At 36.4% G+C, this 27,028-nt stretch overlaps 1 protein-coding gene across 1 annotated transcript in view; it reads right to left on the minus strand.

Moving 5' to 3' along the window:
- LOC117394421 (coagulation factor XIII A chain-like) overlaps positions 1 to 26,148 on the minus strand; it is a 44,544-nt gene extending 18,396 nt beyond the window's left edge. Inside the window, exons 1-8 of the mRNA XM_033992672.3 lie at positions 25,993 to 26,148; positions 24,268 to 24,441; positions 20,092 to 20,280; positions 8,137 to 8,388; positions 7,067 to 7,185; positions 4,534 to 4,641; positions 2,864 to 3,038; positions 1,343 to 1,481 (exon numbers count right to left, since the gene is read on the minus strand). Coding sequence (XP_033848563.2) covers positions 1,343 to 1,481; positions 2,864 to 3,038; positions 4,534 to 4,641; positions 7,067 to 7,185; positions 8,137 to 8,388; positions 20,092 to 20,280; positions 24,268 to 24,409 — 1,124 coding nt within the window. The 5' untranslated portion in view covers positions 24,410 to 24,441; positions 25,993 to 26,148. The remainder of the gene's footprint in view (positions 1 to 1,342; positions 1,482 to 2,863; positions 3,039 to 4,533; positions 4,642 to 7,066; positions 7,186 to 8,136; positions 8,389 to 20,091; positions 20,281 to 24,267; positions 24,442 to 25,992) is intronic.
- Positions 26,149 to 27,028: the final 880 nt, after the last annotated feature.

A 27,028-nucleotide genomic window follows, 5' to 3' on the forward strand; every position in this document is an offset into this window, starting at 1 on the left:
TTAAATTCAAATACATACAATTCTTCCACTGAATCGGATGTCAGTGAGTGTGTCAGTGAAGATGTAAGTGAAGAATATTTACCATCAATGTCAAGCGACAGTGAAGAGACGGCGCCAAGCTCTGTGCGTTGATCCATGCTACAATGAGTATCATATGCTGAAGCATTAGACACTCTCACTCACTGTTTACCCGGATATGATTTATTCGTGTCTCTCTCTCTCTCTCGCTCTAGTTCAGCCTTTTCTTTTTTTTTTTTTTTTTTTTAAGGACGTGTTGTTGTGGCTGTTCCACCCCGTTGTTTATTGTTTATTGTCTACCTGTTATGTTTTAGTCAAAACATTTCCCTATGACAAAATAAAACTATATTTATATCTATTTATTTGTTTTATTTATTTACGGAAAAAATTATTTGTCTATTTCGTAAGTGTTTCGTAAGAGTTTCAGCTTGTTTCTAAGCTGTACGCATAATAATTAAGCGCATGCAGTAGACAGAAAAAACCTCGGCAGTGCATTTTAGAACTCACTACTCAAAGGGTTAAAGGGTTAAGCCAATAAAGTCAATAATATGAGTGTGCAGAAGACCCTTTACTCATACTTGCACTTACACGGCTCATTATACTCATACTTCTACTGGTACTCGTATCATACTCAGATAACGTTATTGCGAGGGAGCAGGGCTAAAGTGTCATAAAATATAATTCTGCCATTTTTTTCCTTCAGGAAGAGACCAGGCAGTGCTTTAATGTTTATTTAGAAGGAACCTGAATGTGAAGTCCAGTGAGCATTTTATTATTATTTTATTTATTTTTTTACAATAACTATCTTTATAATAAGCACTAGTCCTTCCTCATCTTTCATGGATTGGCTATAGACTTAAGATAGACAGCTATCACTGCCTAATTGGCTACAGCAGCTGAAACAAAATTCCATAATGGTAATGAATACTCGTAAGATCCAATAACTTGGCACACCCCTACTGAAAAGTAAAAATATTTAGTTTCTTCAACATCCATTTTTTTTATTTTTTATAAATGAACCTACAAGCCCCTGAAGAGAGACTAGGACTGTGGGTGTTTTTCTTGACAAAACACAAAAGCCAGTAGATTAATAGACACACATTAATAATTTTAGATGTATTCATTTCAAATCCCTATTATGGTTCAAGGGTGGAATTTAAGTATGTGCTAACAGTGGTTTCAACTCTTATTAAACAATGGACTACACATGCTGCTTTAAGTTATCCATTTTGCTATCCCTCTATTCAAGAAAAGCTCCCACTTTCATCTCTTTTAACTGCCCTACCAACTAAATGTCCCAATGCTTACATCCTGTAAAACTTACCAGATTGAGTCCTTTGTTAAAGAGGGCATAAATTGTCCATTCTCGTCCAGAATTACGTCCATTTTTAAATTCCCATCATTGTCGTGAGCTGAGAAGAAATTAGTGACAACCCTGCCAGGTATCCCCAGACAGCGCAGAACTAAAAGTAATCACACAGAATACAGTTATTGCATTGGTTTGCATGATTATAATGGTAACGTTAAGTACTAATGAGCATCTCAAGATACATAAGACATATTTATATACTGTCTGTTAAGGTGATAAAAATGTTTCAGGCTCCTTATATTTTTTATACCTTCCACTGTATAATTTCATGTAATTGTCTTAAGATAATTTCCTAAACAGGTTCTCTCTATCACAAAGAAAAGCATTGTCTGTAATTATTAAAGCAAAGGAAACCAGATTGGAGATATATTTCTGCACACTGGTTACCCATGAGTAATACTAATTAAAGTAATGCATTTTTTTTTTTGTATCCTAAAGTCATTCCGATATACTGTATATAAATAACCAACCAAATACCTTTATGGCTGCCCCCAACTTGATTCCTTGGCAGGTGTATACAGAAGTTTTAAACAAATAATCTGTGGCAGATTTGAGGAAACGTTTCCTTTCCCAGTCTAGCATTAATCATTGTGAGCATTTAGACTCAGTCTACTACTATTAATTATGTTTTGTGAATAGTTCAGAAACAGTATTTCTCAGAAATATGATCAATGTAAAAGTTGTTGGTAACCCTATGTTCTACAACATTACACCAATTTGCATCAAAATGCAAATGCTTTGTTTTACAGATGGAGGTGCACAACTGCCATATTGACTTTTAATAACTTTAAAAAAAAAAAAAAAAAAAGATAAAAACACAAAAAAATGCAGTATTATACAAAAAAAAATGTTTAACACTTTAAGTAATCCCTAGTTATAGGTATCATACAGTTAGGAAGTTCTGTCAGGAAAACAAAGTGTTTACATGTTATGGAAACAACGAAGCAGCAGTCAAATAAAAGTTTAAACTTATATAAAATCCATTGTGATACAAACACGTTTAAAACTCAATTACTTGAGCAATCAAGAGCAATCAATCATGATGGTAAGAATTGCATTTACTTTGATTGCTTTCTTGGATTCCATGTTCATTTCACTCCCAGTATCTGACCTGAAACCCCTGCCAGTGTCAGCAAGGACCAGGGCAACTTGATTGATTGATTGATTTATTTATGTATTTATATATCTCTCTAAAACTTTGCATTGCAACCTAGCATAAACACATGTCACTTACCTCACTGAAGTTCAAGGGTGGTCATTTACTACATTGAACTAAACAGCCCTATTTCTAGTTTCACCACAAATCAACATGCATAGTATAGAATAAATTACCCCACTGCACAGGTTTAATGCAAATAGCGTTAGGTAATAAATAACGGATTTACACTAACTCAAAAGTTGAAAATGGTGTGTTTTTTTATAATAGCCGGTGCATTCCTGATGAGTATTTGTAAAGTAATTGAAAAAGGCTCTTACAGGTATTGAAGACAGCAGCAAAGACCCAGCACTGCCCGTAGCACACTGGGACCCCACTATTGGCATAATTGAGCAGGATATCAACACTGCCAGTCCAGGCTGTTGGAGCCACGCCATACAAGTAATCGCCAGACCAGCTGCCCACAACAATCCCATCATCATCCTTTGAGTTCACCTAGATTAAAATCAGAAAGCAATTGAGATTTTTACCCTTTGATTCTTCTTAAATATATTACTGTAGCTCCTCAATTATAAACTGTATCAACATTGCTATGTGAAAAAGAAAAGGGGACTACTTTTGTAACTTTTACAAATGGTCTTTTTGTTTCTGCTCCTGTGCAACTACTGGCCCTTTGTTATTGCATTGCCATTGTAATACAACCATTTCATTTTATAGTACAATAATATAAATTATCCATCCCTTTAATTTGTTCTGTAAATACTTGGTTACTGCTGATACTTTATTCACTAACTTAAGTAAAAGTGTAGACAAGATATACAAGCTTACAAATGCATTATTAAATTGGTGATACATCATTTTCATTTATACTTTCACTGTTACTGATGAGCATATTTTTCTCACAGGTAATCAGTGTATATCTTTCAATAATTAAAATTATTCCCCTATAAAGAACATTTTATCCAAAGTTCTCCAAAGTCCACTTTTTGTGTTTTAATTTTTCATTGATGATCTATTTTGTCATATAGTGCTTTGCTGTAAATTAACATAATATAATCCTTCCCACAAGTGCCGTGGTAAACCAAATAATAGCCACAGACAACTAATGCAGAACAAAAGAAGGGGCAATTTGTTCTGTATTTTACCCCTCAAATGGGATTTTGCAAAGACTGGTATGACATTACATATGGCACTGGCACCAGTACCGGCACAAACAGTTATATCCTTCAATTAAACATAAAACTCTAGCCACTGCAAAGAGGCCCCTTAATATAAATGCTTTTAATATAAATATTTTTCAGAAATTAGAAATGTCACTAGCATTTGCCATCAACATCTCTCAGGCATGCACTGGCTACCCACAATGACAACCAATGCTAGGGACAGCAGGATTAAATTGTCATGCTGTCTGTGCCAGTGAATCAAAGACAAGAGACCCAGACACCCTCACCAGCAAGCAACTGGGCCTCTTAGACAGAGATTATAGACAAGGGTTAGTTTTAGATATGAATAATATGTAACCTCAATCTGTTGTGTACAAACTGCAAATACAGGGGCAAGAATATGCATGGTGAGGTTTAACCTGGGATTAGGAAACTAAATAAAAAGATTATGGGGCATGTGAGTGTGTATTTATAAACTGCCAGTGTAGGAGCCAAATCATTTTCATGCTTTTGTTTCATACAGAAAAAGTTTCATGATTTATTTTATATACAATTTATTTTTTAGTTACAACATATAAAGTCTGAGAACTTCAACTCGTTTGGGTAGTGGGAAAAAAAAGCCTTGCGCTAGATTATATGCAAACTACATAGTTATTGAAGTAAGTACATAGTTCATGGTAATGAAGGACACGCTCTTTAGATTGTCTTTGCTCTGCCAAACAGGAGAACACAGCAATATTGATGATATATATATATATGAACTAAAACTGAAAACTATTTCATTTTGGATATTTATGAGATCAACTTGTCTGAATACATCAACTCACCATGGCAGATGCTACACGACTGATTTTGACAGGGTCTTTCCTTCCAGTCAGAGGCATCTGTGCGTTGTCCATTACATAGAGGCAGGAATCCAAAACACCGTATTCAAACTGTGCCAGGGGAAAAGCACAACATCATAGTGATTCACTATGTAAGTTCAACATCAAATGCTCTCCTCTATCCAGTTAGTGTTTCTGTTTAGTTTCTAACCCTTTAACATAACAAGCATTGACTAACCCCATTGAATATATCGATAAATAATTGAACTACGATTTCAGTTTTGAAATATTTCATGTGCAAGGCGGCTACATCAATTATTTTGCTTTTGCTACTTGATAAATAGTTTTCCTTATTATAGATTTGGTCTCTGATTACAAACAAAACAGCAACATTCCCTCAAAACAGATCAATCTTTTTGACTCTCATCCAAATTTGCAGCGGAGGAATGTGGATAGACTTATTAAAGCAATTGTTAGAACACATGCTGATTTGCTGTAATGCAATGGTTGTCAGTAACCCATAAATGGCATGGGTGAGTAAAAATGTTGCTTGCGCATTACCTGCATGCAGTCACAAAATAATATTTAATCTTTAGTTGTTTATGGTTTATTTAGTGGTTTATGGTTTATTTTTATTTTTTGGGGGCTACTAGATACCAGAAATTGAATAAATAAATTGAACCTGAACGTGCAATATAAGTTTTGATACATTAAATATTGTAAAACAGACTGCTTTAATAATAACAATAACAATAATAATAATAATAATAATAATAATAATAATAATAATAATAATAATAATAATAATAATAATAATAGCTCTCTGAACATAATGTCTTGCTGACTTTACCACAACTTAAGAACACCCAAATTTCATGTCTCACTTGTTTTTCCCCACAAGTGTCCACTTATGTTCCCCACAAAAATTCAGGAGAATTAAAGAAAAGTGGGCATCTCCCAGTCCCAAGCCAATTGACATTTTACACTCAGGAACTTTTCAGTGGCTTTCAGTGAGCTACTGCCCCCTGGAGGTTAGCTCCAGAAGTTCCCCACTCCAGAATGCACGTGTATAGAGCTTGTGAAATGTGAATAATAAACATGTTACTGACTCTTAGTTTATGGATAAGTCATCCACTAGAATAGCTATTTAGTTAGTTACGAATTAGAAGCAGAATATGTACAGAATGACTCCCTTTCAAACAAGTCTGAGATTTTTCTGATATTATCAGATGTTTTCCTTCAAATAATGATATAAGTCTGTAAATGCATCTTGTGTTTAGGATTCTTAATAATTACAGCCCTCAGCCTTTGATCAGACCCACTTTAACAATGCAGTCCACATGGGAAAGTAAGCAGATTTTAAAATGTGCACCATGCCAAATATCTGTTGCTTTTTCACTCCTTTGTTTTGTCATTCTCACCAATGATATATTGACATTCAGATATTTTGAGGTGGTCTCAATTATTAAGAAGGTGTGCTGTGGTAGATTGGAATAGAGGTGACATGAGTGAACATTGTTTTCCAAAACTGAATCAATGCTATTGTATTACATTGGGATACAATAATGTTTTGTTTATTCTAGAACCCCTACAAAATACAACAGTCCAATCATATTTGTAAAATTCATGACCAACATGGTACTGGCCATAGTTTTAGATTAGGCAAACTGTTTTTGCAGCACCTTTTTCTGGCTGAGCCACTGTAGTTATTTGGCTGTATTGTGCTTGTGTACAGTAGTAGTTACTGTGTTTGGGCCTGTACGATGATCAATTAACCCTGGCCACATGCCTTTAAAAAGGAGCTGAAAAAGCTAGTCTTTTGTTCCTGTTCTTGTGTACCAGTGTGAGGATTCATGACTGCGTGGACAGCCAGGGAGAGTGAACCAGTTGCACGACCGAGGACCACTGTGTGTTAACTGGGATCCTGGCATTTAGGTAGGGATTAATTTAGGGGATTCTAATCCAAACAAAGTTTATTTAGTTGTGTTAGGAAGAATGTTCCTGGAGCGAGACCTCCCTTTTAGTGGGAGCACCGCTCGGCCTGTGTTTGGCCAGTTTTTGTTTTTCTCCACTTTTATTTATTTATTTATTTATTTATTTATTTATTTTAAAACCTGAAAGTAAGAGCAGCATTTTCAACATCAAAACCCTCTGTGTGTCTCATGTCTCAGCAGATACCCACACAGTAACAGAACACCTGTTAAACTTGGATTCTTAATATTGCCACCATTGACAACTAGGTGTATTTTTTCATGCTTGCAAATAAATAACACAACCTGGATTTATACACTGTTAACATTAGCCACATTTCCTAGCAAAGATTCAAGCACAATGCTACCAGAAAGAGCATCAGCTCATTATTTTCTGTTAAGGCCATGAAGTAAAGTAACAATTTACATATTTAAACCTTTATTAACATTATATGGTTTTAAAGCAAACACGGGCCAACACTGGCCTTCAGACACCAGTCTGAATCACAATACTGACAGACTGTTTTAAAGAATGTTTCTTAAAGATTGTTTATAAAAATCATTACCTGACCAAAAATCCAGGGCCTGGTTTCCACGTTACTGGCTTCCCCGTAGTAAATGGTTCCCACATCATTCAAGACATACTCGTTTCTTTCTGCCTCGTTGTCCAGGCACACTGAGTCATCTGCAGAAGAACACTTATTTATTTAGATCTTTCCTAGGTGCTAACAGCACTATTTTCCAATGAAATAATCTTTATGGCCAATCAATGTCCTCTTTCATTCATACAAAAACTATGCAAGTGAATTGTTTTTGTTTGTCCTTATAGTTTATGAATGTAAAACTATTCATTATTAAGGAACTTAATAGGTATGAGTACATATGATAACCAGTTCATGGCAAATTGCAGACATAATGTATCATTGAATTAAGAGAAAGGGTATTGGGGGTTGGGGTTTATTTTGTCTAGACAAATGTTTTTCATGGTTACACTGCTGCAAGTTTATTGTACATCTGGAGGATGTGAGAATCCATACTTGGTTTGAAAAACAAGTGCCATTTGACCACCATTTACAGCTCCAGCCCATTTCTCCAAAAGGAAACAGAAGATACTTAAGCCACTGTAAAAGCATTAATGCTGTTTGGGTATGGCTCTGAGTTTTTTGTTTGTTTGTCTCAGCAAGGGACATGAGTGTATGTTTGGTAGTAAAGTGAACACACTTTCCTACCAAATAAAAAGATGATTGCTAAGCAAGAGTTGTTGTTGACATGAAGAGGAAGTGATCTATAGATAGACAGTTTTAGATTTGGTCAATTCTGGGCAAATGTGGATTTCCTAGTTTCATAGTAAGCAGTCACTAACAGTACGCAATACTCGTGGCAGCTTAAGGCACATGGGTGCTTATTCAAGGTGCAACTCACACATTCATGTTATTGAAAATATATAATTATTTTACCGATTTGTATAAGCAGGTTACTCCTTAGTTCATACAGATTACATTATTTAAGAATGAATCTGATTGCTAACATTGCAAAAAGGTTAAAAAAAAGGACTGTATGTGGATTTTTCAACCCAGAACAGTTTTAACTATGAACCTAGTGAATGAATAAAGTAAAAAATGAAATGGCATGCTACCTTCACACCATGGATTGAAAAGGATGTAAACGTCTCTTTCAGGATTCCTTGACGTTCTGCGGATGCCGTAAGGCGTCATTACGGCTACATACATCCGGAACTTTCCCACAATGGAGTCTGCAGCAGGAGTGATGGACAGGGTGACAACATTATCTGCACTCTGCAGTATTCTGCCTCCCCATTCGCCTTTTACTTGCTCTTGGTTGGGGAATACAGGGATATAAGTGCCTTTGCTCACTTGCGGAGAACCACCTTAAAGACAGACAAAAATATACTTTTGTTACGGTATGTTCTTTTTTTTTTGCATGGTTCTCTAGATAATAAGACAGTTTTATCATCATAATGCAATGAGGTGATTGAGATTAGACAATAAAAGAGTGGGAGTTTTAATTACAATAATGTTAATGACATCAGGTTTTTCGTTAGTTGTGGTTGGATTTAATTCAGAAATGACTTTAAGGAATATTTGTTTTCCATGTGCCTGATCCAAATAGATATGTCTGCTCTAATTTTAAAACTTGACTAAGGCTCAATCTGGTCTCCGGGACAGTTTATTCAGCACATATCCTTTCTCGCACCAATGTAAAAGTATTCAGATAGGAGATATATAGCTCTGACAGGCACAATCTAGTAATATCCTCACTCAATCTGGCAGCTTAAGGCTGGCACCTTGGCTAATGATGCATTTCTTCCATAGGGTAGTCTGGAGTCATGGAGCAACCTGCCTACTCACTACACCCCAGCACAAACATCCCTCAGCTACAAACATGTGGAAATACAGGATTGTTAATAACTATTGACTTGAAGTGTTGAGTCATAGGCTAGGTGTCATGAATAAGTGGTAAAATGCATAGAAACCCACTTTACCCTTTAGTGGCTTTTCCTTCTACTCTAGCATTGTCATACAAGTTTAATGTCTAAGAAAACATGCAGAATTGGGTAAATATGCAAGCTCTCAAAGAAGGGTCACATTAGGGAATATTAATTCATTAAACCATATGGTACTACTTTTTATTTAGAACACTGTTTCAATAACTACTTTATGTTTTAAAATATAGTTTAAATTTAATGTTTAACTGTTCTGGAATATTGAAGCTTTCTTTCTTTCTTTGAATATGTATTCCATGTTTACAGCTTTCTATAATAGTTAGACTGACATTTATAAAACGTATTAAATTCTGTCTTCTGTTTTTCTCTTCTAAACGATATGTGTAAATTCTTTTAAGGTAGTGTTTAATTGTTATTTAGCAAATTCTGAGCTCAGGAAGATCTTTACATTTCTGAAACTGCCTATATAAATGTGTTGTTGTTTTGTTTTGTGTGTGGCTATGTTTATAATGGACTGTGACAGGCTGGCTGCAGGGAGGAACTCAGACCAGAGAGAGAGACACACAGACAGACGGTGGTGATGAGAAGCTGAGTGCAAATGGTAGCACTCAGCGTTTATTAACAAAGTAAAAGGTTTAAACAGAACACAAAACAGGTCACGGCACTTCACGCCAAAATAAAGAGACAAACAAAAACGAACACACACTAACAAACAGCGACGAACACTAAACAAACACATACTGTGCTGGTCCTCCAGCACCACGTAGCAATTGCTCACTTTCTCTTTCTCGTTCTCTTTCTCCTCACTCTCTCCCGTTCTTTCGCCCTGAACACACAACACCGAGTGAATGAAATGTGCATCTATTTATACTGTTGTGCTGGGATTCAATTACTAATTAATTATTCACTTGAATCCCAGCACGTGAATTAATTACGTGCAACCTCGTGCTCACATATTAATTACTTTAAATGCACGTGAAGTGATGTGCAATCCCGTGCCTAAATACAATTACATCTTAAATAACTCGTGCTGCACACACCCATTTATATCCCGTGCAGCCATCTCTATACACCAACATTTACACACAACACGCAACATACAACATATAACACACAAATGCACACAGGGGCGGGACACATTGCCACATGGACATTAAGGACTGAAAATGGACTTCACGCTTGGCCACTAAATATTTGCATGTTTTTTGCAAATTGATGATAAAATGTATTCCTATTGCTTATATTTATGTATGCTGTTAATATTCTCTCTCTTTTCTATGAGCATTTTCCTGTAACTCTGAAGCTATCCAGCACAGGGCAGCTCAGGAGCTTTTGATTCATTTTTAACTTCAGTATCTGTGTCCTGTTAACAGCCTTGCAGAAATCTTTAAAATTGGTCATATCTTCTTATCTTATTTTTGGTAGGGTTATAACCTAACTGACACACGAAATAATAAGTTCAAAGCTGTTACAACCTTTGTGCACTTATCTAGTTATTTTGTTATAACCTGTTTCTTTTTAATGAAGAACTACAGTAAGTGCCTTTCCGAACACTGGAATGTGTTCAAGAAATCTGGATGGAGACCACCACGAATCATTCTACAGAACAAGCCCCAAAACAATAATTTATTTTAGAATTAAAGCAGCCAAAAAATATTCGGCCTATTTAGCAATGTTCGCAAACCCCTAAGGCAATCGCAAACACTTTTGCAGACAGTTAGTGCATCAAAAATCAGGCGCACGTGTGGGCAAACAGACTTTGCCCACCAATGTGATTTAGCAACTGTGTTTTAGTACCCACCCAGCAAAGTCAGCAGTAGTGCTGGACATGGGCTGAACTTTAGGGGGGTGTCCTCATTTGCATACAAATGTAGCGATTTAGCAAACCATTGACAGTGTTAGTGTTTGCATTTCAATGGACATGTGAAAACCAGGTATAAACTGTGCGCAAATTACATGGTCGACTATAAATACTGCTGAAACTACCAGGGAAGCAGGCAAAGAAAAGAGAGTGAAAAAAAGAGAAATAAAAGAAATATGGAGTGTGTACTGGATTTCTACATGGCCAGCCAAAGAGAGAGGAGACGTCCCCAAATATTTAGAAGTCTTTTCTGAGCCTGTCTGATCACTGATCACTGACATTTGCCAACTGCTTCAGGCTGACCTGGAAGGAGACATGCGGAGAGCACACTGTTTGCCTGTAGCACTAAGGGTATCATCTGTTATACTGCAGACATGAGCCAGTCGGCTGTATCATGTGCAGTGTGAGATGTAACTTCAACTTTATTAAAGCGGGCAGGAGAATTGATCCATTTCCCTGTTTCACGAGCTGCAACAAAATACAAAGCAAGGTTTTCTTGGGAGGCACGGGTTTCCTGGTGTCCTGGGGGTCATCGATTGCACACATGTGCAGCTACGCTCACCAACACAGAATAGGCACCTCGACATAAATTGTAAGAGGACCTATTCTGTCAACATGTAAGTAGTGTGTGATGCCAACAACTACATCACAAATGTGTATGCAAACCAGCCTGGCTCCGCTCATGACTCGTTTATCCTCTCTAATTCGCAGGTGGCAGCTGCGTTTCAGCGGGATGACCGTCTGAGAGGCTGGTTGATAGGGGACACCGGGTATCCACTGAAGAGGTGGCTACTGATATCGCTGTTCAACCCCTCGACCCCTGCTAAACAGAGGTATAACCGGACCTTTAAATATGCTCATACTGTAATTGAGCGAACATTTGCAATCCTCAAAATGCGATTCTGATGTTTGTCTGGGGGAACACTACAGTACACTCCTCTGAAGGTTAGAAATATCATCTTGGCTTGTTGTGTTTTACATAACATAGCTCTCCGTAATGGATGTGATGTTGAACTTACAGAGGAAAGATTACAGGGTTTGGGGGAAGGAGATGCTGAACTTGAAACCTCAGTGGTGAAGGTTGCAGGTGCTACAAGTGCCAAGAAGGTCAGACAAAGCCTTATACATTACCTTTTTTATTTCATAGCCTTGCTTGAGGGGCTTGGTCATCCTCCTCACTTGGGCTGCTGGAGATTTGTAATTTATTTGCGCTTTTGTTTCCTTCCTTCTTTTTTTATGGTTTCAAAATGCCTTCTTTGCTATCCCAGACGCACAGGTGCTCTTAAAGGAATGTTGAATCCTTATTGGTTGTAACCTTACTCCCCCACTGTGCTGTGATTGGCTGGGGGCATGATTCGCTATTTGATGTGAGTTAGCCCACACGAGACCCGACTTCTAAATCACATTTTTGTGCGCTATCGCGGCAGTTTACTAACACTATCATTTTTGCCCGAGCGGAAGTAGCTGCACACATATTTGCTAAATAGGGCCCATTATCTTATCTAATGTATTTCATGAAGAAGTATTTTTCTGCTGTAATTGAACAAGGATCAGCTTAAAATAGGTTATTTGTGCACATTTGCATAAATAACCTGCATAAATAAGGCTGTATGTTTTTCATGGCTAGCACAGATTTACCTACTGCGGTGTAATATGTAGTTCTCTGTGAAAATTCCCATTTCTGAAAGAATAGTGTAATTACACATCTTTTTTACTACTTAATAACAAATACAGCAAATATTTGTCTTATTAACACACTATCTTTTACTATAGATTTAGTAACCTGGCAGCCAGTTTAGTTTGCTTCCGGTAAGCGATTGAACACACTGCATCAAAGATCGGAAATATTTCTGCTAAAGAGTGCTCTGTCCAGTATAAACATGCAACATTTTATGTGTTTGTTATTATTTTTACATTTATTTATGTTTTAATTGTGTTAGATAATTCACTGATGGTGAAAATACTGTAGAATGTCTTTAAACGGTGGACATAAAAAACAAAATATTCTACAATTTGGCATTTACTGTTTTTCAGGTAAGCATTTACATATTTAGGATCATTTGTTGTATAATAACTATAGAGTAAATGTGACAATGCTATTTTTCTGCTTTAACCGTTTGCGGTCCTATGTCGGACCAGGTCCGACATCATCAAAAAGACGTAAAACAGGTCTCTGGTCGTTTTTTCTCCGGAAAAATCTGAGAAAACCATTCAATGGCCGAGTGAGACCGATAGGAGCCGAGAGAAGCCGAAAAAAAAGTGGTGGATCTGAGCAATACACATAGCCCCGGCACCACAGAGATAACACGGACATAAACAAACAAGATAGCTGCTTCTGTGTCCAGCACTCAAAGAATATCACAGACATTTCCAGAGCTTTTTGAGATGTTATAGTAATAAAATAATGACTTGGGTCACATTATTGAGGAGTTTGGTGATAAAACGAGTGATCAGGTGATGATTTATCGGTATGCACGACTATGAAGAGGTATGTGAAAAATACAGCGAACAAGGGATGAGGCGGGACTGGAGATGCAGTACTGAATGTCCTGTTGATATGAGGTGCCTTTTAAACCTGTTTTACTGTGAAAAAACACTTTTAAACAGCGCGTCTAAAATAAACTGTGCATGTGAAAATAAATTAGATCTGACGTGCCTGAGACGCGCTGAATAAATGGACCGCTAAGGGTTAATAAATATTATGTTTAATCGTGAAATATCTTGAAATACATATTTTTACAGTGAAAAAATACAGCCCTACTCATAAGTTGTCAAGTGGTATTTATCAGTGCAATATAAGGATGTGATTTTTGACAATTCGCAAAAGTCACTACTTAAGTCTGTAATTTCAAAGTGCACAGTGGTCTTGCAAAATATGATCTAATGTCTCTCATAACATGACTTTATTATGTGTGAAAGATGTGGCCAAACAAGCAAATGAGCATGACCAGAAAATTCATAATTTTCTTCATTATTTTCAACAAAGCAGAATTAAAAATAATATGCCCTTGTTGTAGTCATTTTAAAGGAAAATTGATTCATTTTTATAACATAAAGCAGTGAAATCTAAAATGATTACATATTGGTCTGCATCTAGCATAATGACTCAAAAAAGCTTCATTTACAAAATGAGTCAGTAAGTGATGAGTAATGTTGTGGTTGGATTTGACTGCTTCCCATAGTAATTACCAAAGATGATTTTTTTTTCTGTCAAAATTTAAAACTAATTCCACACTGAAAATAATTTCCAAACATTATAAATGTTGCATTACTTTGTATGTTAGCCATTTCTAAATATTGTTAACATATATGCAAGCTGCTGCAATTTTTTCTTTCCAACATGCACTAAATATGAATATAATTCAATGCACTTGCCTTATGAAGAAGAGAATGTAAATATCCAGAAGAAAACACCATTATACACAGCAAAAATGTTCCAAACAGATTACTTATTCAATAGATAACTACTTTGTTTTACACTTGTCGTAGGTTTCTTCTGTAAGTTTGAATTACCTTTGTTCTTGATTTGTAACTAACCAGGGTTTATTTTCTTTCTCATGAACATTCCAGGAAATAGGAACCTAGTTACACATACACTCACATTCGGTGATACCAATTACACAGGAATTAAATGGAGATAGAAAACCATCAGCTACACAATGGTTATTTATGTCTTTAAAGCAATTTGAACTTGGTTATTCTATGTAGCCGGTTCATTCTGCCAAACCAATTCAGAGTTTTCAGGAACTGTATCTTCTGATAAGGTATCTTTGGTAACATAACTTTCAAAGGACACAGGGTCACCATTTCCATTCCTGACAAAGCATATCCAGAGGCCTAGGGGAATTTCACGGATTGAATGAAGTAAAATGGATATGGATGGGGAAAAAGGAGCACTAGTTGTATAGTATATAAAGTATGTATCGATTTCAGGATTATGAAAGGAGGTTAAAAAAAATGTTTCGAACAAATATTTTGAAATATGTATTCTTTATCATCCATAAGCCAAACAGTCACATGAACACAATATGGCAACTATATTAGGTCTTAGGTCAAAAGTGAAGGGTATTGTAGCGTGCACGGGCGCAGGGGTGCAGGTACCCCGGCATACACTTGGAAGCCTGTAGCCTGGTGAGCAAGTCCCCGGGCAGACTTGAGGCTGGCAGGGGAGAGTGTAGTGTGCACGGGGGTATGGGTCAGGGCTGGTAGGTGATGCAATCTAAACATGAAGACATAAGCCTGATCTCTGCTCCTGCAAGGGAGCCTGGCTCTTTTGTACAGCGGTATCCGCGCTATGCTTCAAAGCAGGAGGTCCCAGGTTCGCATCCGACCTCCGCCTGTGGAAAGTCCCTGCCTGCGGGAACCGAGGTTCGCCACATTGGTGTCAGAAATGGATGCAGGTACTTCGGCATGCTCTTGGAAGCCTGTAGCCTGCTGAGCAAGTCCGAAGGCGGACTTGAGGCTGGCAGGGGAGAGTGTAGTGTGCACGGGGGTAGGGGTCAGGGCTGGTAGGTGACGCAATCTAAACTGGCTATTTTGTATAGTGACATCGGCGCTATGCTTCAAAGCGAGATGTTCCGGGTTCGCGTCCGACATCCACCTGTGAGAAGCCTAGGAGTTTCCATAACACTAAAAATTGGAAGTTGGCATCTCACATGGTTTATGAGAAATCAGCTGTTAAAGAAATGCCAACAAAGAAGATTTATAGGAATTCTTAATTCTTAACCAGAGTATACTTTTGCACTGGATGCAACACTTCTACTGTGACCAGTGACCAAACACTTAAAGACCACCTCATCAGTATTACTCCTAAAGAGGTATACTAATTTTCAAAGTACTGCAGTTTATATGTAGCTACTGGCAAACTCTTGCTGGAATTATAGTAGTAGGTCTATGACTGTTTACCAATCATTACAGTACTTGGTGGCAGTTGGGTGCACAGAGGAAACGTTTCATACGAAAGTCTCTTTAGATTGAAAAAAGCCACAGAAAAATGTAGTGAGCACCAAAAAAAGCAGTTCATGTGTTCAAGTAGCTGTGACCTTTTTTGACTGAGCTCCAGCGGTCTTTACCCAATTTCCAGAGCACACTGCTCACATTCCAAAACCATCACAAATAAAAGCACACTTGCTGAAAAGCTCATAGACAGTTCAAAGTCTGAATGGACATAGAGTCTGAATTATCCTCTCACCTTATATTCCCTTTGGAATAGGTTACAGACACATTGGCAGATAATAGGCCTAGAACTGTATTGCTGCCTGCGGATAAATGTGAGTGATTTCCAGTTCTGTACATCAGACACTTTTCACAAACACTAAATTCTAGACAAATGAATGATGGCAAAGTAACAACATCCCAGGCGTATGGCTAAATTAAACTTCAATATCTCACTGCTTCAGCCATGACAGGGTCAGATATCACAGGACAGAAATAACTTAGGCTTGGCACACTGCTTATCAGTTTCAAAAGGCAAACTGCAGTTCAAATGTATTCTACTGTACACTTAAAGAAGGATTGTTTGAAAAAGAATATATTTTGCATCCAAGGAATTGCCAAGATACTTTACAAACAGGTTTACAAAGAGTGCAGGATATAAATTATTACATATACCGTATACAGTTATATGTCAATAGCTTCCATACTAAACCGTCACACAATAGTTTATTGTTTCAAGTTGTCAATGTACTTACCATTTTCCATTGCCTCCAACCCATGCCAAATGTGGTTGAGGGATAAACTAGGTAATTGATAGCCAGTTAATCCCTTAGCCACAATATAAAAACAAACAGCTTTGGCTGAATGGGTGTGTGACAAGCATTTTTAATAAAAGAAACCTACATTTAACCAGCAAAGTCTTTGTCTTGGACATTGTTTTATTTCCTCCATAGCAGTGTTTAGACCGTCACTCCCGACTCATCAACAGTCTATAGTCACCAACAACATAATTTTCTATTTCAGAGTTCATAGAAATACGTCACCTCTAAGTATTGTTGGTTCACATTTGCTCTATGTGTACGATGTCCATTTTAGGATATCATCAGGTATCACTCCTTCCTCTGTCAGGCATCAGTCCTCCTCGAGTCAGTCATCAGGTATCAGGCATCAGTCCTCCTTGAGTCAGTCATCAGGCACCAGTCATCTTAAAGTCAGTCGTCAGGTATCAGGCATCAGTCCTCCTCGAGTCAGTCATCAGGCATCAGTCCTCCTCAAGTATTTTTCTTTTTTTAAGAGGAGAGTGTGGGTGTGGCAAGATGGCTTGCAGGTGACGTCAGACCAGGAAGAAGACAGGACTGGGGTATGGAAGCACTGATGCGCACGTTTATTACAAACAAAAGGTTTAAACAAAACAAAACAAACTGTCACAGTGGCCAAAACAGAGAGACAACCAGACACGGAACACACAAGTATAGCGCTGGTATAAATCCAGCATGAATAGCAATTGCAATTTGTTTACTTCACCTCCTGACTCTCATTCCGCCTTTGGACACACTAACCCCATTCAGCCAAAGCTGTTTGTTTTTATATTGTGGCTAAGGGATTAACTGGCTATCAATTACCTAGTTTATCCCTCAACCACATTTGGCATGGGTTTTCTCAAATCATCTCTGCATATGACATCAGACATAACCCCCATCATTTATCAAATATACAACAAATATGAAACCTAGACCGTAACACACAAATTATCCCACAACTAAAATAAATATATAATTGGGATAAAATCATTGACCTTCCTGCAGTTCTCTCCTAAGCTTGTCATACTATTCATTTACTTGATCCATATTTGTTTTTAACACTTTTGGGGTGAACAAAATAGAAATAAAACATTATTAAAATGAATAAATAAAGGTATCAAATCAAATGAAAATATTGATATTGATGCCCACCCCTATTTAAAATAAATAAAACACGTGACACATTAAAAGGGATCCTCTGGACAGTCTTGTTGTAAAAGTCATTAATAACTGACTTGTTATAGGCATGTGATAAACATTTAAAGCAGTGTCAAAAATATGATATTATTTCCAAGTTCTTAGCTCCAAATAAAATCAAAACACCACTTTACAAAAAACAGGACAGTGACTTACTAAAAATACATTTATCACAATGCTCATTAGCCATGACGTTTTTTCAACACCGCTCCTACTTTTTGGAGACTAAAGCAAAGAATACTTATATTTTAACTCTATGTTGACTTGACCATGGATGTGCCCGCTCCTTCAGAATGTTATGTAGAGCTGATTTTTACACTACTCTTGAAATAGTGTTAGAAGGTATATCAGCATCTTCATTAGCGGGTATTAGGCCTGTTTGTTTTAAAACTTGAGAATGCAGGGTGCCAACAACATTAAAGAAATGTAACTAGTAGAAAGAAAGGCTGTATTTGACCTATTGTTTTATAACTTCAAAACAGCATATGTAGCATATATGAAAACTAACAACGAGAACTGTAGTCTCTGGTGCTGCCATTTCATGAGTTTTAAATGTTAGACCTTTAAAATGAAATTAACATTTTTTAAAGGTCAAGATTATGTAAGGGTAATAATAAGCATTGATATTTTTGAAAATAAAAATAAATAAAAGAGAGAGAAATTTGGTTCATTAACATTTAATGTTCATTTCTTCCCAAACTACCAATTGCCCAGGCTTAATGAAATTATTTTTTGATTACAATGCTCCTAAGATGGCTCTTAAGGAGAATTAAGCTATTTAAGACCTCACCTTCACCATTAGCTTTCAAACACTGTTACACTGATGGTACATGATTTTACAGCCACTTGTGGACATTGAGAACAGTTATTAAATATTTCTACTGGCCTGTACAACCTTAGGCATCAGGAAATAATTATTCCACACATTCATAAGAGAATTATGTCATTATCTCTGGCCATGCACATATTTGTACACACTTTACTTAAACACAGGGTGACCACCTTTTCAAAATGCAAAAACAGGACACCTGCCGTTTTTTTTCGGGGGGAGGGGGGAGGATTGTATATTTACACATGTTATACTGTATATTTAATAATAGTATTTCAAAATTAAATATCAACTCAGCAACTTTGAATGCTTCTTACTACCGTTTTCACCTCAGTATCCAATTCTAAAATCTTTTCTACAAAACGTATGAAAAAAACGTAAGATAAATATGCACTTTTCCTAATCCACGTGTATGACCTAACCCATTCCTCTCTGAATTTGCACTGATGCTGTGAGTGTAAAAAGTCACATGATAGTGGGACTATATAGTTGTATGTCTTAGATTGGCTAGCCAATGTGTCAGTCATTCTGGGGCTGTGTAGGCATTGCAAAATGGTGCGGGAAGGGCGGGACTTTGCACCAAACAGATACATTATGTGGCGCTAAATTGCACTGTGTCTAGGGATTAATGCAGAAATACATTGCTAAACATATGATTGTGGTGATCCATGATATGTAAATCTACATTTTAGGGAGTCAATTGCAAGTCCTCATTAGAATAGTAGTAAAACATTGTGTAGGATTTGTTTTAATGCACATGGAGCCCTATTCCCAAAGCTTTAACCTATGAATTTATTTAATCTGGTTTGATTAGTTAAATAAAGTATAAATAAAATATATGCTTAAAGCAATTCAAGACTGTCTTTCTTTCATGATTACCAACTTCAACCTTTCATCTTTGTTGTAGGCTTTGGTAAAAAAGCTTCAACAAAGTTGGAGCAATAATGGAGCAATAATCAAACTAAGCTAAAATAAAAACTGATATTACAGAACAGCTCCGGTACAGTTCTGTCCCTTAGTGTGATCTGCCCATCTGCCCCCTTGCAAGTATGTGATCTTGTATTTATAAACAGGAGCTCAAAAACAGCTCAGCAATTTTTGTTTACAGTACGAACACACTGCTTGTTTTCATATATTTTTTTTAAATACAGAAAATACAGAGTGAAGAGAAAGACAAAATGACACCATAAGAGTAAGACAACGATAAAAAAAGTCCTCTACAAAATAAGAGAATGACGCAGAACAGTCAGAAACATATTTGTTATGTCATATGTCACTAACACAGATGTATCATTCACATTTCTGTGCAGACATACTTGTAATCCACTGATAATAACTTTTTTTTTTTTTACTGAATAGCTTTTGCCTCTGTTCTAAACCCCTAAACTCTGCTGTTTGCACTACAAAGAAAATAATAACATATCATCCCACCTAAACTTAGTGACCATAGTACAGTGTGGAACAGTCCAAGATGGCAGAATCATACAGCAACTGCTGGTACTCACCAATGAGGAACTCAACACAGAACTGGTCCTTCTCAGGGTTGTAAGGCCGGCTGAATGTTAATTTGATCTGGAACGGCTGCCCCCGACGCACAATTAGTTTGACGTTGTCATACAGATCTGTGTGGTGCTCCTTTTTGTTAATTTCATCTCGATTCTTCAGCATGTTAACATCCCATATGTCTAGGAAATCTGCCACAGAAACAAACACAATTCTTTCACCCTGTCGATGTCATTTTAATTTAAAAACATTTCTTTGAGGTAACAGCATATTTTTCCTGTAAAAACTATGAACAATACTATTTCCTCATATTTTTAAAGTTCTGCATAGTTTAATCAGATATAAAATTAAAGTAGACTACTGATAGTGTTCAAAAGTGTATGTTTAACTACCAGAATTTCTACAGTATATGGTTTGGTAGACAAAAAAAATAATAAACTCTTCAAATGAAGTTTGAAATTAATATACTTACAATGAACTTTTTAGCCACGTGAGAGTATATTGAAAAAAATACAGCAGTAAACCTGCTGCAAATAAATGCTTAGTTTACCCATACTATTTCAACTTAACATGAGAACATGTGTTAATTAGAAACGTCATGCTGTTATAACCAATAGCTGTTTTGGCTTTTTCAATGTAGATTAGCCTTTATTGATCATATTTCCATACCTGTTTAGTAAACCTCAGTAAACTTCATTTAAATTTGTTTTTCTTGTTTTTGCACACACACACACACACACACACAACATGTGATGAAATGGTATCTATTGTGTAGATTAATGTAAATAATGTACATACTGTATATGAAAATGTTAAATGTATCCTTGTGACGGGGTACGTTTGCCCCTGTATGTATCTATTATTTAAATGTACTGTATTGTGTTTTGCTAAACAATGTTTTGTTATTGTTTGACAACATGGATGGGCTTCAAGCCCCATCCCTCTAAACTTGTGCGCAGTGTGGCCATCTCCAAATTGATTAAGTGATTACTAATTTGGAGATGGCCATGTAGATAAAAGAGTGTCTCGTCTCCTGGAGAAAGCCGCAGCTCCTCTCGCAGCAAAAAAGTAAATGCATTAGGGAACATAACCACGTAATAGGCCTAATATTTATTTAGTTATAAAACGAATGCTGAAGGGAATTGGGGGACATGCTGTAGGAGCGTTATATCCGAGGTGCGTTATAAACGAGAGTCTTATAGGTAGGGCGCACTGTATACATATATTTGTTTTGTCCATCGTGCCGTTTGTTTTGTGTGTTTCTGTTTGTTTGATTTATTTAATAAACACACGCCCATGTCTGGCTGTACTTCCTGGTCTGTAACGTCATCACCCAGCCATCCGTGACACTCCTATACAGTTTAACTATATTACTTGGTAACTCCAATTAAGGCAATAATATAGGCCATTTTAGAAATCATCTTCAATTATCACATTCAAATGATAAACACAAGGTAATAAAATGTAGTAATCAGTGATGTTCCCTGAATCTATATGCTTTTTTTCCTTTTTGGCATGTGACATGCCTCCACTAAACATAACAAACATACAAATTCTCAATCACACCTAAGATCAGTATGGATCCAAAATGGAGACTTCAGCTTGATACACTTGCCTACCATTGATCAATTAGTAATACAGTGATCCCTCGTAATTTTACAATATAATACACATAAAACACATTACATATTGAAAACTGTGAAATAGTGACAGGTCCTTATACAATAAAGTACAGTACACGGCATAGATGTGGATTAACCAAATTCACAAATTATAGAATTGTCACTTGGGAATGTTGGGGTATTTTTAACTTCTGGCAGTTTATAGGCCTAGATGCAAAATTTCAAATGCCTTTAGAGGCTGGGACACTAAAAATAAAGTTCAGCCAGCAGGATATTTGACTGACTGAAGACATGCTAAGCAGGCGAGATAGACTGTTATCTTGTTATACATGTGGTAAATAAACCATTTAATAAAAAGATAAAAAAGAGGGCCTGACCACAGACCAAAGGAATTTTAGCCTTAAGTTTATTTTTGTCTTTAGCGACACAGTAAAACACAGTAGTCTCCTTTTAGCGATTAAAAGTCTTCTTTCAGCTATTAAACTTAGCTCAGGGGCTGACACACAATAATGTCAGAAGACATACTAATTCTGTTATAGAAGATTGAAATGTTCACATGAAAGATTTGAAATGGTTGCACATGACTATAATACAGTATATAGGATTATTAACATTTCCATGGTAAAATTATTGCAATCGAACATTTTGGCATCACTTTTCCTTATAGTTTCTTGTAGTTGTATTTAAAGGGATCAATGTATTAACATTTTTCATGTACATTTTAGTTTATCTTGATCCAAGATCAATGTAAATTGACAGTATCTGCAAAGGCATATATTGTAGAAGTATTTAAAATAACCTACAGTAACAATATTATGCAACAAGTCTTTATGGAGACATTGATCAAGATGTGAAATGTTTGTCAATAAATATAACTAGTTTCTTTTTAGTACTTCTTTACATTTGAAAGAATCAAGACAGCTGATTTCCTGTTTTCCTACTTTCTCCCAATCACACAACTGCTATTTACTTGGAAAACATATATTATTTACACTGCTTTTCACATGTGTCAACACTCCCAATCCTCTCAGTACAGCTCTAAAATACCTATTCTTGTTAACCATATTTCAAAAAGCTGAAACATGTTTTTACATTGTTGGGATTTAGCAATGTGTGCATAGAGGACTCCGAATTAGACAATGAATCATCCAAATTTGAAAAACGAATCAGTGGATACTGAGTTTTTTTCTTTTTTTGCCCATTATATCAATGCTGGACAAATCAAGCTGTCCTACCAGCAGTTATCTAGCAATAACCAAGGTTTTAATATGTTCAATCTTATTGGCACTATATGCATTATCACTGCTTCCCCTCTTGTGCAGTGTCTAACATCAAATCAGATCATGTGACCTACAGCACAGAAAATAATTATTATCAGAAGTCTAGAAATCCAAAGGTGGAAAGGTTAATGATGTTGCAATTGCTAATAAGAGGCAAGAACAATATTCTAAAGCCTTATATATACGGATTAAAAACAATTTCACTACATTCCTTTTTATTATGAAGGCTGCATGTAAAATTCCTGTGATAAACCTACGCTATAACTCAGCTATTCCACATGAGCAATTACAGTGTAGTTATACTCCTCTCTCCAGCTATTCAAACTTCCTTTTCGTTGAAGGTGTTCTTTGGCGGCTTCAGCCGGAAGCTATTGCGTTATTATGCTCATATACAAATGCTTGTTCTCATCAATAACTGACAGGAGTTCTGAATTCTGTACTTAAATACATGTATGTAAAATGAGTGTAAAGGATTTCTACAAAGAATTGAACATGTTTCAGATGTTAGCTGGTCTAAAATTGGTGGCTAAGGCTGGCACTTCTTGCTAGTGACGCATTGCTTCCATTAGACAGCCAATTGAGCTGAAGTAGTGAGTCATAATCTGCCCACTCACTATAAACATCCCTCAGGTACAGGCTGAGCGAAAACATAAGAGACACAATAACAACCTGTTGGAATGAGTTCTAATGAATCAAGCTGTCAAGACCTGGTAGTCACTGTTGAGCTGTTTAGTCAGCTCTGACGATATTATCAGTGAATTTACCAGTTTATATGTTGTGGTTATCACAGTCATAGAGGATTAAGTGGGTCACATTAATATTCTGCTTAGCCCTTGAAATTGTATTTTGTCTCTAAAAAGGTATCAAGCACCATTGAGGCCCTGATGTGTATCATACAAAAAATGGTCCCATTTACCTGTGACCCATACCAGTAATTATACCAAGATGCAGGTGTTACTTGAAGCACTTGTTTTCTGAAAGGATAAAACCACCTGTGAAAATTGATATAACTATAAATTAATCTAATATTAATATAATATTCTTGTGTTGTTTCTTTCTCATTTTGTCAGGTTACTGGTAATGGATGTTTTTCTCCTTTAAAAAAAATGGGGCAAATGGAGGCACTGAAAATTGTCATTCTGTTTCCTATTAGGCTGCATGACTTAAATACAATTAAACTGAATAAGTAAGTAAATCCATATGTGCAAGCTGCTTCATTGGGCCAAAACGCCCATCCACCCAACAAGAAGACCAAGAGAAAGATGTAATTCGATACCTTTCAGATTGGGTGGTCCTCTGGGAATGCCAAAGGGTTCAAACTCAGGGAGGGCTTCTTCCTCTACGTTAGAGGAGACGGGAGGGATGTTGCTGCGCCCAACATGAGTGGGTGGAGGTGGTCTCCTGTCTCTGTCAGCCATGACTCTAGACTTTTAACCTAGGTATTTGCTTTCTGGGAAGAGCACAAATGAAACAGAGAATCAATGCACGTATCTTTTCACAGGTAGTTCCTCAAATCTAAGTCTTAAAATGTATAATTCTTTAAAATGTTTTTAAACAATGTACATTCCTGACTTTGCTCACACACAGTTTGGCCCACCTATTTCCAAATCCAAATCAAGCACACCCCTACTAAAAAACAGTATTCATTATTATTATTATTATTATTATTATTATTATTATTATTATTATTATTAGTCGTAGTAGTCTGTAATCCAAGTTCATGGTCATTCTGTCAAACCAGCAATTTTACCAAATGACTAAAACTCTTATGGAGTTGGCAAAATGATTAGCAAAAATGGGATGGCAGGGGATACAACAAATTAGAGGCGAGTTTGTATTTCAGGGAAAATAAAAACAAGCATGTCAGTAACATACATTCCCCGCTCTGATTTTAAATTCAAAATTAGAGCTATCAGTATGATGAAAAGGTTTATGACCAAGACATACTGTACATCAACAGCATGTACAGAATATAGTATGAAACCAAAATGATCAATGCAATGTTTAATCATAATGTTTCCAGATAAATGCAAAAATGTAAGTGTGAAGATTGATCACAACTGTTTAACTGTTAAGTCTCACGTCTCAAGTCTCAAAGGAGGAAGGGTTTTTAAAAAGCTCAGTGGAAATAATACATCACTTCAAATGATGTGTATTTTCTCTTCATTGTAAAGGAGGGAGTTGCAGAGCTGTTTAGGGAGTCAGCAGTATATACTTGGCAGCATTGTTCAGAATTTCATGCTGGAGTTTAACAAGTTTCTACAGTTCGCTGAATCTTTTTTGTACTGAAGAACAAGACTTAGATGCATTCTGACCAGCTGAGGATCAAGGTATTGGTTAAAACCCTACACTCATAATTCTTAGAAAAATGTACACACTGTATATAACACACATGTCCAAGCTGCCTTGGATGACTTCTCTTGTATACTACCCTATAAAAAATATATACTATATCGAACACTATTACCAGTATGCCGCACACTTAGTATACAGTATAATATGTAATACATTAATTATCCTAAAATTGTAAAAAGGGTGCGTGTTATATTTCAGAAATTTTGGTTGTAGCTAAAGTGCAGTGTAGGCAGTCATGTATTAGTTTATGATCTGTGTGAAACACTAAACATTAAACTGTAATTCCTTCTTTGCAAAACCTATAGTTTTTATAAAACATAATAACCTTCCAAAGTACTGTAAGGTCTAAATAACTCTGTTCTGTTGATTCGCTAGCATTATCTGCAACCGAAAAAAGTATACATTTAAAGTATTTAAAGGCTTTACGAGGCACCGATGATGGTGAATGTAGACAGCTATATGTTGTGTAACATGAACAAAACTTGTTTTCCTAAAGAGAGAGGTGCTTGCTGCAGATTTTTTTGAAAGGTGGAAGAGGAAGAAACAGATTGCAGACTTTATCCTTATTGCTATTTGAAAATCAAGTTCTTATTATAATAGGTTGAGCAGACAAACCTTTCTAAAAATAAGATAAGTAGTACTATACCTCAGTTGCAGAACAGTTCACTCTCACTGGAGCTTCACTCTCACTAGAGCTTTCTCCTTTGCAAAGTTCAATGAGCCCACTTCTGCTTCCACTTATATATGCAGTTGGAGAAGAGCCCCTGGGCAGTCTGGAACAGGAAGAATTTCCGTTCAGTGGTCATTCAGCAACCTATATCACTAGCAGCTCATGACTGAAAGACAGCTACAAGCCAACCCATGACAGAAGATGTGAGGAGGAGCCATGGGGATGGTGAACACATTAACAAAGAGAAATGTACCATCTCTGCCAATTTGGTCAGCAGGTTTTGTCAAAATTATCTGAACAGCTGAAGAATGGCTTTCCGAACCATCTCACAGTTTATTTATTTATTTTTTTGTAAGTCATTCTTGCTTCATATTGGTGCCAGATGGTGGCTCAAGCCCTACATATGTTTTAATATTAAATACTGTACTTCGTTATTTATACTAATCAGAAATCCTAGGGGTGTTTCAAAGGAAATGCACCAATAAGTTTTTGTTCCAGTTTGCATTAGTCTTGCTCCAACAGTTGCACCTTTTTTTCTAAAATAGATTTTTAGTGTTTGATTTCTTAAATCGACAGTATGAGTGTATTGTTATAAATAGACATATAAAATAGGCATATAAAAGGCAACACAAAAGCACAATATTCAGTGTTGGAAAAAAGGTGTTGTTCTGCCCTCCTTTAACTAAGTGGTGTGGCTCCCAAGTTTGTCTTGCACAGAGGAGTCAATAGTAAAGGATCTTGTGAATCACAAAAGCTATTGTATCCATTTTTTAGATATGTTGTACCACTACTTGACAAATACAGTCTCACAGCTCAAGATTTCTTTGTTCCTTGGCAATTAACCTGGCTTCAGTCGTTTTTGTGAACCATTTAGATTATTAAACACCTTATAATTCTTTGCTGTACATTATTCCATAGCTTTGCATCCAGTGCAGTCTTATTTATCAGAAAGCCAATATTGTTTTGACAGTCCTGTTGGTTTAGATATCCAAAACACATTCTTGACTCCATG

The sequence above is a fragment of the Acipenser ruthenus genome, chromosome 3, assembly GCF_902713425.1.
Source record: "Acipenser ruthenus chromosome 3, fAciRut3.2 maternal haplotype, whole genome shotgun sequence".
NCBI classification, from domain to species: domain Eukaryota; kingdom Metazoa; phylum Chordata; class Actinopteri; order Acipenseriformes; family Acipenseridae; genus Acipenser; species Acipenser ruthenus.